Source organism: Scylla paramamosain, chromosome 36 (assembly GCF_035594125.1).
Source record: "Scylla paramamosain isolate STU-SP2022 chromosome 36, ASM3559412v1, whole genome shotgun sequence".
Taxonomy (NCBI): domain Eukaryota; kingdom Metazoa; phylum Arthropoda; class Malacostraca; order Decapoda; family Portunidae; genus Scylla; species Scylla paramamosain.
In genome coordinates, this window is record NC_087186.1 from 13,029,408 (window position 1) to 13,044,407 (window position 15,000).

The window sequence follows — 15,000 nt, forward strand, 5'->3', positions numbered from 1 at the left end:
TCTCTCTCTCTCTCTCTCTCTCTCTCTCTCTCTCTCTCTCCAGAATGCCAACTATCTTGTAATTCCGACAATAGCAAAACGTTTTCTCTCTCTCTCTCTCTCTCTCTCTCTCTCTCTCTCTCTCTCTCTCTCTCTCTCTCTCTCTCTCTCTCTCTCTCTCTCTCTCTCTCTCTCTCTAAGGAGTCAGAGCAGGCGTGTGGTCCGGCAGAAAACATCAGATCCTTTTGCAACACCACGCTGAGTCTGGGAGTGGAATCGAATCCCTTATAGAGGACATAAGGGGATCCAAACCTATAGAGTATGTGGAGAGAGGTGTTATCTGAGGCTTCTATGGCAATGAGGAATGTCGTCTCTTTTCTGTTTTCTTCTTATTCTTCTTCTTCTTTTTCTTCTTCTTTTTCTTCTTATTATTATTATTCTTTTTACATTTTTCTCATTTTTTCTTGTTTTCTTTCGTTTTTTTTATTTATTTATTCTCTTTCCTCCTCCTCTTCCTCCTCCTCCTCCTCCTCCTCCTTCTATCTCTCCTTCTCCTCCTCCTTCTCCCTTTTTTTTCTCCTACCCCCATTTTCTATTTTTCTTACTCTTCCTCCTTTTCTTATTCCTCTTCTTTTCTTCTATTTGTGTGTGTTTACTTTGATTTATCTCCTGCTGCTTCTCCTCTTCCTCCTCATCCTCCTCCTCCTCCTCCTCCTCCTCCTCCTCCTTCTTCTCCTCGTCCTCCACTTCCTCCTTCTAATCTACTCCTAATCCAATATTCAGTTCTTCTCTATTCTTCCTCCTCCTCCATCTCCTCTTCTTGCTCCTCTTCCTCTTCTTCTCCTCCTCCTCTTGCCTCCTAATTCCAAATATTTTTTTCCAGTCTTCTTCCTTATCTTCCTCCTCCTCCTCCTCTTCCTCCTCCTCCTCCCCATCATCATCATCATCATCATCATCATCACTGACTTTTCTTTCTCCTCCTCCTCCACCTCTTCCTAATCTTCATTCACTACCTCCTCCTCCTCCTCCTCCTCCTCCTAATCATTATCTCTTCCTGCTAATCATCATCATCATCATCTACTCCTCCTCCTCCTCCTCCTCCTAATTTTCTCTCTCTCATTCGCACTTACTCCCTTTTCATACTTCCCTAAGCTCTTATTCTTTCATATCTCTCCCTTCTCCTCCTTCCTTTCCTCCTCCTCCTCCTCTTCCTCCTCCTTCTATACAGCAGAATGAAAGGTGGAAGAGGATAAAGGAATGCAGAAGGGATGACGGAGAGAAAGAATGAGATAAAAAAAATGGACATCAGAGCTTTAGAGAGAGAGAGAGAGAGAGAGAGAGAGAGAGAGAGAGAGAGAGAGAGAGAGAGAGAGAGAGAGGGCATTTATATTGACATAAAGGAAACCAATATATGAAGGCATGTGTGTGTGTGTGTGTGTGTGTGTGTGTGTGTGTGTGTGTGTGTGTGTGTGTGTGTGTGTGTGTGTGTGTGTGTGTGTGTGTGTGTGTGTGTGAAGAAAAGCGTGAAAAAGGAGAAGGAAAAACAGGAGGAGGAGGAGGAGGAGAAGGAGGAGGAGGAGGAAAAAACATCATCATCACCAACAACAAAAACAACAACAACAACTACTACTACTACTACTACTACTACTACTACTACTACTACTACTACTACTACTACTACTACTACTACTACTATTACTACTACTACCACTACACCTAAACCACCACCACCACCACCACCACAACCACCACCACCACCACCACCACCACCACGAGCAAAGAAAAAGACACCAGAACAAAACAAAAGATTGATTTCCACAGAAGCAACTTTTTCCCCGATAATGAAAAAATAAAAAAAGACAAAAGTCACCCCATTAATGACCTCATTCCACCACAAAAAACGGGTTTAATTAGAAAACGGAGAGAGAGAGAGAGAGAGAGAGAGAGAGAGAGAGAGAGAGAGAGAGAGAGAGAGATATTCATGTAAGTGCTCTCTCTCTCTCTCTCTCTCTCTCTCTCTCTCTCTCTCTCTCTCTCTCTCTCTGCCGGTTTCTGTTGGTCATTAAGTCTGTCTGTTTTTATGTTGGTTACTTTCTGCGTCAATCTGTCTCTGTCTAGTGGATTCTTTGTTCCTGTCTGTCTGTCTGTATCTCTGTCTACCTATCTGTCTATCTACGTGTGTATGTTGTGTGTGTGTGTGTGTGTGTGTGTGGGTGGGTGGGTATGTGTATATGTTTCTGTCTGTTTATCTATTTGTCTGTGTCACTTCTCTCTCTCTCTCTCTCTCTCTCTCTCTCTCTCTCTCTCTCTCTCTCTCTCTCTCTCTCTCTCTCTCTGCACGTCTCTTTGTCACAACTAGCAAAGCGAATTAGTACATATGGTAATACAAAACTTATTCACCAGATTAACGTGCAGAATGAAGACAGACGGGCCCTAGAGAGAGAGAGAGAGAGAGAGAGAGAGAGAGAGAGAGAGAGAGAGAGAGAGAGAGAGAGAGAGACTGAAGTTTATGTACAGGCAAAGACATTATGTAAATTCCCTTAAAATAGATAAAGAGAGAGACAAGCGATAGACAGAAGGACAGAACGAACCCTCGCCACACCATGTAACAAAATTTTTCCCTATACACACACACACACACACACAGTCTATCCTCGCCTTGGCCGTGCAGGAGACTCTTAAGTAAACTGACGTGTGGTATTAGCAGTGGCGTAGTGGTCTGTGTTGTGGGTTAGGTTAGGTTAGGTTAGGTTGGGTTAGGATAAATTAGCTTAGGTGGTGAGGTGAGGTTAGGTGAGGAAAGGTGAAGTTATGTTAGCTTACGTTAGTTGTCTATGTTCGGGTTGGGTTAGGTTAGGTTAGGTTAGGTTAGGTTAGGTTAGGTTAGGTTAGCTTAGGTTAGGTTAGGTTAGCTTAGGTTAGGTTAGGTTAGGTTAGCTTAGGTTAGGTTAGGTTAGGTGAGGTGAGGTTACGTTAGGTTAGGTTAGGTTAGGTTAGGTTAGGTTAGGTTAGGTGGGGTTAGGTTAGGTTAGGTTAGCTTAGGTTAGGTTAGGTTAGGTTAGCTTAGGTTAGGTTAGGTTAGGTTAGCTTAGGTTAGGTTAGGTTAGGTTACGTTAGTTAGGTTAGGTTAGGTTAGGTTAGGTTAGGTTAGGTTAGCTTAGGTTAGGTTAGGTTAGGTTAGCTTAGGTGGGGTTAGGTTAGGTTAGGTTAGGTGAGGTGAGGTTACGTTAGTTAGGTTAGGTTAGGTTAGGTTTTTTTACGTTATTGGTCTATGTTGAGAATTGCACTGCTTGTTTACTCTTCTGGTTCACTGTACGTGTTATCTGTGGCGACTGCAGTGCCCTCTAGCGGTGATTTTCTGAACCACTAATGATAGATAACTAGCGAATTGGCCTGTACGTCAGTCATTAACGATGCTTAGTAATGATCGTGAAGCAGCTCGTGTGCACTGAGGCCTCGTCACATACATACACACAGGACATACATACATACATACACGCAGACAGACGGAAGGGAAGCACTGCGCTGACACAATAACAAAGAGACGGACAGACAAACAGACAGACAATAACAGGAAGCGCTATACAAACTGTCATCTTCATAGTCTTCTCGAGGAGGAGGAGGAGGAGGAGGAAGAGGAGGAGGAGGAGGAGGAGGAGGAGGAGGAGGAGGGGACAGCTGTTAAAGAAAAGATAGATTTTTCTCAATTTGCCTCTCTCTCTCTCTCTCTCTCTCTCTCTCTCTCTCTCTCTCTCTCTCTCTCTCTCTCTCTCTCTCTCTCTGTCTCTCTCTTATCCTTAACTTTTCTACATTTTTTTTTCCACATTTTTATTTGCATTACTAATTTTGTCACTTTCTCTTACCTCCTCTTTTACATATTCTCTCTTCTTTTCTTCCTTCCTTCCTTCCTTCCTTCCTTCTTTGCAGTTATCTTTTATTACGTTATTTGTTTCTTCTCTCATATCTCCTGAAATATCTCTTCCCCCCACTCCTCCTCCTCCTCCTCCTCCTCCTTTTCCTCCTCCTCCTCCTCCTACTTCTTCTCCTGTCCTGCTTTCTTTATTTTCTTTCTCTCTCTTCCGCTTTCTCTTTCCTTTTCTCTCTCTCTCTCTCTCTCTCTCTCTCTCTCTCTCTCTCTCTCTCTCTCTCTCTCTCTCTCTCTCTCTCTCTCTCTCTCTCTCTCCCTGTTTCCTCTTTCTCCTTCTCTTCACTCTTCCTTCTTTTCTTCCTTTTATCTCTTCCTACTCCTTCTCCTGCTTTCTTCTTTATTCATTCTCCATTTCCTCCTTTATTCTTCTTCTTTCTTTTTTTTTCCTCCATTGTTCCTTCTTACTCTTTTTGTTTCTTCTTCTTCTATCTCTTTCCATATTCTCTTTGCTTTATCTCTTCCTTCATCCTCTTCGTCCTTTTTTTTTCCTTTTATTTTTTTCCTCGTTCCTCCTTCGTCTTGTTTCTTCTTCCTCCTCGTTCTATATTCGCCTCACTTCATCTCATTCCCTCATCCTCTTCGCATTTCTCTTTTCCCTTTTCCTCCTCCATTTTCTTTTTCCTTATTTGCTTCTATTTCCTCATGATTTTTTTTTCTCCTTCCTCATCCTTTTACTTTCCCTTCCCTTCTTATCTTACATTTTCCTTGTCCATTCGACTCATTTCGTCCCTTCCTTTATCATCTTCTCTCTTATTCCTTCCTTCCTTCCTTCCTTCCTTCCTTCCTTCCTTCCTCTCCTTCTCATTCACTTAATTTCATATTCAGTAAATCTTCCTCAGCTTAAATGGGAGGGACAGTTCTTTCCTTTCTTTTTATTTTCCTTCCTTCCTTTCCTTCTTCCTTGCTGGTTTTCCTTCTCAGCGCGGAGGAAGGAAGGCCGCCCGGGACCTCACAACATTCCACGTCAACCCCACACATACCGACGCAAACACGCCCACCATCACCACCACCACCACTACTGTCGTCACCGTCACCATCACCACCATCACCACTACCACCACAGCCACAAAAGCCGTTCATTGGAGACTCAAATATTAACATCACTCGCCCTTAAAAATCAAATAAATAAATGAATAGATAGGTGGATATGTAAAGCTAATAAACTAACTGATCTAACTTAACGATCCAATTAACTAAACTAACGAGCAAGTAAACAAACAAACGAACGGACTGACTAAACTATCTTGTGCCACAGAAAAAGTAAATAAAACATAATAACAAAGATAGATAGATAGAACAATAGATTAATGAATGGATGAATGACCTCACTTTCCCCCTCAAAAAAAAAACTAATAATAAATGAATAGATAGAGAATATAAATGAAAACGAATGAATGAATAAATAAATAAATAAATAAATAGAAACTGTACCACATTCACTACAATAACCTGCAACACATTTCAACACCAGAAACCTACCTAACTTAACCTAACCTAACCAAACCTAACCTAACTTAACCTAACCTAACCTAACCTAACCACAATAACCTGCACCACATTTCAACAGCAGAAACCTAACCTAACCTAACCTACCCTAACCTAACCAAACCTAACCTAACCTAACCTAACCTAACCTAACCTAACCTACCCTAACCTAACCAAACCTAACCTAACCTAACCTAACCTAACCTAACCTAACCTAACTTAACCTAACCAAACCTAACCTAACCTAACCTAACCTAACCTAACGAAAACTAACCTAACCTAACCTAACCTAAACTAACCTAAACTAACCTAACCTAACCTAACCACACACACACACACACACACACACACACACACCAAAAAAGACTCATATTTCCCTCACATAAAACTCTAAACCCCAAGCACATCACGACTCTCCCCTCTTCCTCCCCGCCATAAACACAGCAGGGAATAAAGAAAGGCTACCACACCCCTTCTTCACCCCTCCCCCCACACAAAACCTACGTACGCTATATTTTCACTCCAAAACCAACACTGTACCACATTCACCCCGAAAAATGTAAATAAATATAAAAAAAAACACACATTTTGCCGACACAAGATTCGAATCTCTTCCCATTCACCAACCTCTCGCCTCCCTTCAAAAAAATAAAAGAAGAAAGGAAAGAAAAAGTAAAAAAAAAAGTGAAGGCTACCATTTTCACCAGAGACCCCCGCGTCACTTCTCATTTCAAAACAAACTCAACTCCTGTATGTCACACGCACGCCGCGCCACATTCATCACAAAGAGCACCAAGTTCATCATTAATAACACCCTTGAAAACGCCTAACACTATAATCTGTCTGCCAAAACATTGTAAAAGCAACATATAACATTTAAAAACACCCTTAAAAATTATCTTCGCATCCTAAAATTCTCCAAAACATCCCTAGAAAATATTAAAAAACAGCTCTTCACCCTAAATACAAATAAAATTTACTACAAAAATACCCTAAAACGTCACAGAAACATCCTTAAAAACACCTTTCACCCTAAAAATATCCTAAGGTATTCCCAAAAAGTCTTGTACCGAAAAAACATGGCTAAAATATATCAAGACTACCCAGAAGCACTCTTACATCCTAAAAAAACATTCCAAAACACCTTTAAAAAGCACCCTTACCCTAAAAACATCACAAAACTTTATAAAATACCTTGAAAACACTCCTAACCTAACTTAACCTATTCTGACCTAACCTAACCTAACCTAACCTAACCTAACCTAACCTAACCTAACTTAACCTGATCTAACCTAACCTAACCTAACCTAACCTAACCTAACCTAACCTAACCTAACCTAACCTAACCTAACTTAACCTATTCTGACCTAACCTAACCTAACCTAACCTAACCTAACTTAACCTAACCTAACCCAACCCTAACTTAACCTTGAAAACACTTCTAACCTAACCTAACCTAACTTAACCTAACCTAACCTAACCTAACTTAACCTAACCTAACCTAACCTAACCTAACTTAACCTAACCTAACCTAACCTAACCTAACTTAACTTAACCTAACCTAACCTAACCTAACCTAACTTAACCTAACCTAACCTAACCTAACTTAACCTAACCTAACCTAACTTAACCTAACCTAACCTATTCTAACCTAACCTAACCTAACCTAACCTAACTTAACCTAACCTAACCTAACCTAACCTAACCTAACCTAACTTAACCTAACCTAACCTAACCTAACTTAACCTAACCTAACCTAACCTAACTTAACCTAACCTAACCTAACCTAACCTAATCTAACTTATTCTAACTTAACCTAACCTAACCTATTTTGGCCTAACCTAACCTAACCTAACCTAACCTATTTCAACCTAACCTAACCTAACCTATTCTAACCTAAACTAACTTAACCTAACTTTAACTTAACCTACACCTTAAAAAACACCCCAAAACATCACGAAAAAGCTTAAAACATTGTTACTGCACAGATATATCAAAAAAAAAAAAAAAACACACACACACAAACACCTTAAAAGAACACAAAACATCCAACAAAACACATTTTAAACACACACTGAAAAACACACCCACGTCTTCCCTAATACCAGTGGCCTCCAGAAATTCCAGCCAACCCTCCCACACACACACCTATTTCTCGCTTAATTCCCGCCCACCCCACGCTCTCTTGAGTCTCCCCTAGCCACCCACGCCTACTCACACCCACCCTCACCCACCGCCGAGTACCAGCACCGCCCCTCACCCTCATAATTCACGCCTTATCTCCGCTCACAACAAACACAGATAAACACCCGCATTACACTACACGCGCCCACAGTCTGGCTAAATATTGCAAGAAATGTTATACTGAAAGTTTCCTCGCCGCCCATCCCGCTGGTCCGCCTCGCTAGCCGAATTTTCAGCCCAAACTTGTGAATACTAGCCCAAAATACATGTGAAATCTGAATTTTAGCCCAGTTTATGAATTTTTAGCCAAATGTCAAGATTTTAGAAAAGAATCTGTATTATCATCTAATATATAGCGAATTTAGCCCATTAATTATAACATCTAAGCCAATATCTAGCCCAATGTCTAAAATCTAGCCCAATTTCTATTAAATTTAACCTATTATTTATAAATCTAGTCCACACTTTATTTAACATTCTCTTCCAACGTCTAACAGAATTCCGGCCCAAACTACAACGGAATTCCAGCCCAACCTTCAGGCAGCATTCTAGCCCAACATTTAACACAATTCCAGCCCAACCTTTAGTGAGAATTTTAGCCCAATTTCATGAACGAATTTCCCCTTACTTGAGTTAACGTAAAAATGGAATTCTCTATTAAGGAAGGTTATATACATCCACTAGTGAAGGAATTATGCATTACTCTAGACACGAGCACTCTCTCTCTCTCTCTCTCTCTCTCTCTCTCTCTCTCTCTCTCTCTCTCTCTCTCTCTCTCTCTCTCTCTCTCTCTCTCTCTCATTTCAAAAATCATGCTTCCTTCTCACATACCATTTCTCTTCTCCTTCGTCTTCCTCTACTTCCTTTTCCTCCTCCTCCTCCTCCTCCTCCTCCTCCTCCTCCTCCTCCTCCTCCTCCTCCTCCTCCTGCTGCTGCTGCTCCTCCTCTGCTTCGTCCTGTCCTACCAAAAGTTAGCGCCGATCTCCTCCTCCTCCTCCTCCTCCTCCTCTTCCCCTCTTCCTCCTATTCCTCCTTCTCCTATTCCTCCTCCTCCTTCTGCCTCTTCTTCTTACCCCCAACCTCTTTCCTCTCTCCGTCTCATTCCTCCCCTCATTCACCTCCTCCTCCACCACCTTCTCCTTCTTCTCTTCCTCCTCCTCCTCCTCCTCCTCCTCCTCTTCCTCCTCCTCCTCCCGCCATTTCCACGCTTCCAGACACTCTTGTATTCCAGGTTCGTGTTGCCTCCACTGACTCACACGAGGCGCCTGGAACACGCGCGCACACACACACACACACACACACACACACACACACACACACACACACACACACACACACACACACAAGGAAACATTAAACCTAACTCACTTTTTCCCCTTGAACATTATGACAACATCTCTCTCTCTCTCTCTCTCTCTCTCTCTCTCTCTCTCTCTCTCTCTCTCTCTCTCTCTCTCTCTCTCTCTCTCTCTCTCTCTCTCTCAACAAGGAGAAAGAAGAACATGCATTAAAATGAAACTGGAAAAAAGAATCGACGCAAGAAACTGAAAAAGATTTTTGAGAAGGAAAAAAGAAGAAAGGAGAGAGAGAGAGAGAGAGAGAGAGAGAGAGAGAGAGAGAGAGAGAGAGAGAGAGAGAGAGAGAGAGAGAGAGATAGGATGATGAAAAGAGAAGGCCAATAGGAGTGTTATATATGGATAGAAGAGGGAAGGAGAGAAGGAAGGAAGGAAGGAAGGAAGGAAGGAAGGAAGGAAGAGAGGGAGAGAAGGAAGAGGGGGAGGGAAGGAGGTAAATGATCTGTTTGAAATGGTGGTGATATTTTTCTCGAGTTTTGATGTAGGAAGCTGAAGGCTTTAGGGAGAGAGAGAGAGAGAGAGAGAGAGAGAGAGAGAGAGAGAGAGAGAGAGAGAGAGAGAGAGAGAGAGAGAGAGAGAGAGAGAGAGAGAGAGAGTCACTTGGTTGTACGTATATCTTCATAAACTCTCGACGACCTCACAACCAATGTATCTCTCTCTCTCTCTCTCTCTCTCTCTCTCTCTCTCTCTCTCTCTCTCTCTCTCTCTCTCTCTCTCTCTCTCTCTCTCTCTCTCTCTCTTCACAAGCATTCATTCAATTCGTTTGTTGTCAAATAATTACATTTTTTTCGTATTTCTTTTGTCTTAATTGCATTTTATATTCTGTTTCTGTTTTGTTCCTTTGTTCTCTATTTTATTCATTCATTTATTTTTTTATGTTGTTTATTTATTTGTCTCTCTATCTATTCATTTATAAGTTTATTTACGTTACTTGTGTTATTATTGCCAATTGCTTTGTTCTTTGTGCTCTCTCTCTCTCTCTCTCTCTCTCTCTCTCTCTCTCTCTCTCTCTCTCTCTCTCTCTCTCTCTCTCTCTCTTGAAATGGAGGTAATTTTTTCTATTTTTATTTCGTACTTTGATTATCCTATTACCTCCTCCTCCTTTTCCTCCTCCTCCTCCTCCTCCTCCTCCTCCTCCTCCTCCTCCTCCTCCTCCTCCTCCTCCTCCTCTTCCTCTTCTTTCTCCTTCTCCTCCTCCTCATTCTCTTCCACATACTTTTCTTGGTTTATGTTTTTTTCTTCCATCTTTTCTTCTCTCTTCCGCGTCATCCCACCTCCTCCTCCTCCTCCTCCTCCTCCTCCTCCTCCTCCTCCTCTTCTTCGTATCGCAGGACAAAATTAATGATACAAACTTAAATCGCCAAAGGAAAGGAAAAATTTTTAATTCCAACATTCTCTTCCTTCCTTCCTTCCTTCCTTCCTTCCTTCCTTCCTTCCTTCTTTCCTTCCCTTCCTTCCTTCCTCCTTCTCACTCTCCTTCCTTTTCCTTTCCTGACCTCTCACTTTCCTTTTTAGATGATTTCTTTCCCTCCTCCTCCTCCTCCTCCTCCTCCTCATCCTTCTCCTCCTCCTCCTCCTCCTCCTTTCTCATTTCTCCAAGTTTTTATTTTCTTCTCGTTTATGGCTTCCTGTTTTTTTTATTATTTTTTTTATTCTTTCATTCTTAATCATTCTCTGTTCTCTCTCTCTCTCTGTCTTCTTATTTTCCTCCTCTTCCGCTTCATGTCCTATTTTCCTTCTTCATTATTCATCTCTCTCTCTCTCTCTCTCTCTCTCTCTCTCTCTCTCTCTCTCTCTCTCTCTCTCTCTCTCTCTCTCTCTCTCTCTCTCTCTCTCTCTGTGTGTGTGTGTGTGTGTGTGTGTGTGTGTGTGTGTGTGTTACTCACTCACTCACTGTTTTTCTTTTGCTGGTCATTTTTGAATACCGAAATTTGCTCTCTCTCTCTCTCTCTCTCTCTCTCTCTCTCTCTCTCTCTCTCTCTCTCTCTCTCTCTCTCTCTCTCTCTCTTTCTATTACTCTCCACTTGGCTGCCTCCAACTCTCCTCCATTCCTACATTCTTTAACTCCTTCCTTCCCTCCTTCCCTCCTCCCTCTTTAAAGTCCCTCCCTCCTTTCCTCCATGCCTTCCCTCCGTCTCTCCAATTTTCCCTCCGCTATGCAGAGGGCGACAGCAAATTCCCGATTGGACGAAATTTTTCCCTGGTTGTCTGCTATTGGCTAAAACATTTTCCTTTCAGCTTATAATTGGCACAAGGAAACAGCCCAGGGTCCCTCACTCTCTGGTCGCCTCTCTTACTCTCTTCACTTGGTTAGGTTAATTTTTATTTTCTACCTCGTTCATGTTTGTCTCTCAGTCATCAGTGGCGGTTTCAAATCTCCCTTTCTCTTTGTATATTGTTTATTTATTTATTTATTTATTTAATGGTAATTCTTAAGGGTATATCCTCCAGTTTATCGTAACTTAAACCTTACTTAGTTATCTCTTTTCTTTTTTCCCTTCAATAATTAGTTTTTTTTTCGTATTGTATTATTAAAACACTCAATATTTTTTTCATTCTTCTCCTTCAGTTATCTATCTATTCTGTATCTACTGTATTATCAGGATTCTCGATACTTCTTTATAATTTTTCTCCTCCTCCAGTTATTAATCTAAATCTGTTTCCTACCTACTGTATTACCTGGACACTCGATATTTCTTTGAATTTCCCGCCTCCTTTAATTACTAATCTTTTCTCCCCTATTGTTCTATCTATGGTGTAATAATAACTGTAATTGTATCTTGGTTATAGATAAATGTTCAAATTTTCATCACACCATATCACACCTAACCTAACGTGACCTAACCCAACCTCACCTAACTTTTTATTTCATTTAATTTGTCTCCTTAAATCATGTTTTTCTCTAACCACCGTATTACAAGACCCCTCTATATCTTTATTTATCTCCTTCAATTATCAACCTTTTTCCGTTCCTATTGTATTACTAGAACATTCAATAATCACTTTTGTTTGTTTTTCTCCTTCAATCCCAATTCAATTACAGTTCTCTTTTTCTTCCTATAGCAGAGAAACACTATATCTACATCACTCTCCAACAATATTTTTTCCCTACCACAATCAAGGCAGACAAAGGGGACCAAAAAAACCAGTCGGGGCTCAGTGAACACTTAGGGCGTGACTTGTAGCGTGAGGGAAAAGGCGTGCCGGGGGATGGCCTGACACGGGTCCACACCCCAGCGCAGCGGAGGCTCATAGTGAATTTACGCCGCCTCCAGACCAATTTATCCCCGCTTCCATGACGCTTAAAGGCACGGCATCAGGGGCATCATGGTCTCTCTCTCTCTCTCTCTCTCTCTCTCTCTCTCTCTCTCTCTCTCTCTCTCTGGAATTTTTTTTTTTTGTAGCTGTTCTCTGTTTCCAGTTCCTTTTCTTTCTCCTTTGTGCTTTTTATCAGTTCTTTCTTTATAGTTTCCCGTATTCTTCTCTCTCTCTCTCTCTCTCTCTCTCTCTCTCTCTCTCTCTCTCTCTCTTGCTGCTGATCCTCCCTAATCGGCGCTAATCTATCTCTCTTTGCTGAGTTCAGGATGATAATTCACAGCGTAAGGGATAGCGCTCTCTCTCTCTCTCTCTCTCTCTCTCTCTCTCTCTCTCTCTCTCTCTCTCTCTCTCTCTCTCTCGTTCGCGAATTCATACGTATAGAAAATACGAGACAAATATTTGCCTGGTAACAAAATTCGTCCCTATGTAATGATAATAATAATAATAATAATAATAATAATAATAATAATAATAATAATAATAATAATAATAATAAACATGAAATTAATAACAGTAATAACAGCACACACACACACACACACACACACACACACACACACACACACACACACACACACACACACAACATCAACTGGAAACAAAAGAAAGAAAAAAAAAGAAAAAGAAAAAAAGGACAAATAAAAACACAAAACTAGATGACATGACCCTCTCTCTCTCTCTCTCTCTCTCTCTCTCTCTCTCTCTCTCTCTCTCTCTCTCTCTCTCTCAGTTACTCACCTATCGTAATAACATCAGGTAGGGTGCGGGCGGCTGGCAGTAGGGCGGCCACCACCACCACCACCACCACCACGCCCACGCCCAAGTTCACGCCGCGCCCACGCATCCTGCACCACGCCCACGCCTACACCACACGGGCGGCCATCTTCCCTCTTTGATGTCCAGTAATTAAGGTGTTGTTTATCTGTCTTCTCGTAATTAACCTGTCCTTTTTTTCTCACTTTTTCCTTTTTTTTCTTTTTCTTTACTTCTATCACTTTTTTTCTTCCTTTGTTTTTTTCTCTCACTTTCTCACTTATTCACTTTCATTTTTTTTTTTTTAGTATGTATGTTTTTCCTTCCTTTTTTTATTTTTTTCTATTTTTTTTTTCTGTTTGGTTTCCTTGCTCTTTCGTTCTGTCTCTTTCTCTTTCTTTCTTTCTCTCTTTTTCTTTTTTAGCTGTCTTTCTTTGTCTTCCGTTTCTGCAGGACGTAAAAATAGTTACACTTCTAACACTAATGAGATTCACTTTCTTTTAAGAGTAGTAGTAGTAGTAGTAGTAGTAGTAGTAGTAGTAGTAGTAGTAGGAAGAAGAAGAAGAAGAAGAAGAAGAAGAAGAAGAAGAAGAAGAAGAAGAAGAAGAAGAAGAAGAAAAGAGGAAGAAGAAGAAGAAGAAGAAGAAGAAGAAGAAGAAGAAGAAGAAGAAGAAGGAGAAGAAGAAGAGAAAGAATAAAAAGAAAGGTATGAAGAAAGATAGAAAGAAAGAAAGATAGAAAGAAAGAAAGAAAAGAAGAAAGAAAGAAAGAAAAAAAACAACAGCAATAGCTAGTAGTAGTAGTAGTAGTAGTAGTAGTAGTAGTAGTAGTAGTAGTAGTAACAATAATCACATCACCTAACACTCCTAACTACACACTTAAAAATCTCCCCCAATTATCCCTAAAAACAACGACGTTTATCCCTGGAACGAGACAAAATCCCTAAAACTTCCGAACGAGACGCAAAAATTCCCTGAAATCTTCCCTAACAAGGGTCAGAAATCCCTAAAACACATAAAAAACACCAAAAAAATAAACAAAAACTTATATTTTTCCTTCACTCTCAAACAAAACCTCAAAAAATGAATCGGAAAAAACTAGCAAGGTGATTGGCTGCCTGGCTGATTCCCTCCACCAATAGAATCTCTCCTTTTTCCCTTTCCTCCCTCACGCACACACACACACACACATACATACACACTCACACATACACGAACATACGTATATACATGACCTTTCGCCCGCCATTGCTCAATACTTATGAGGTCATCATGCTCCTCCTCCTCCTCCTCCTCCTCCTCCTCCTCCTCCTCCTCCTCCTCTTCCTCCTCCTCCTGCTTTCCCACGTTATCTTTCCCTCCTTCATTTCTTATTCCGGTTATTATATTTCTTGATTTGTTGTTTCCCTTACTGCTTTCCTCCTTCCTCTTCTCCTTTCTCTCTTTCCCTCCTCTTTCTCCTCTTCCTCTTCCTCCTTCTCTGTCTTGGCTGTCTTTCTCCTTTCTCTTCTTCCTCCTTTTGCTAAGCTCCCTTCCTCCTCTTCCCACTGATCTTCATTCCTTAAATCATACTCTCTCTCTCTCTCTCTCTCTCTCTCTCTCTCTCTCTCTCTCTCTCTCTCTCTCTCTCTCTCTCTCTCTCTCTCTCTCTCTCTCTCTCTCTCACTTCACGTCCCTTCTTCCTTCCCTCCCTCACATTTCCTTCCTCTTCCTAACCTTTTATTTCTCCCTCCATAACAGTCACAGTCTCTTTCTCTCTCTCTCTCTCTCTCTCTCTCTCTCTCTCTCTCTCTCTCTCTCTCTCTCTCTCTCTCTCTCTCTCTCTCTCTCTCTCTCTCTCTCTCTCTCTCTCTCTCTGTTGAAATTCAGAAGCCAACCTCCTCTTTTTCCTTGAACTAACGTCTCTCTCTCTCTCTCTCTCTCTCTCTCTCTCTCTCTCTCTCTCTCTCTCTCTCTCTCTCTCTCTCTCTCTCTCTCTCTCTCTCTCTCATTCTGCCAA

The 15,000-nt window shown here is 41.3% G+C and overlaps 1 protein-coding gene across 5 annotated transcripts in view; it reads right to left on the reverse strand.

The window, feature by feature from the left end:
- Nucleotides 1-15,000, reverse strand: part of LOC135091002 (glutamate receptor ionotropic, kainate 2-like) — a 122,806-nt gene that overhangs the window by 65,504 nt on the left and 42,302 nt on the right. For all 5 annotated transcript variants that reach the window (XR_010262241.1, XM_063988284.1, XM_063988286.1 and 2 more), the window contains one exon: nucleotides 12,988-13,449. Coding sequence is in view for 4 of the 5 variants with exons in the window: in XM_063988284.1 (XP_063844354.1) it covers nucleotides 12,988-13,093 (106 nt within the window). In the remaining variant the exon portion in view is untranslated. The remainder of the gene's footprint in view (nucleotides 1-12,987; nucleotides 13,450-15,000) is intronic.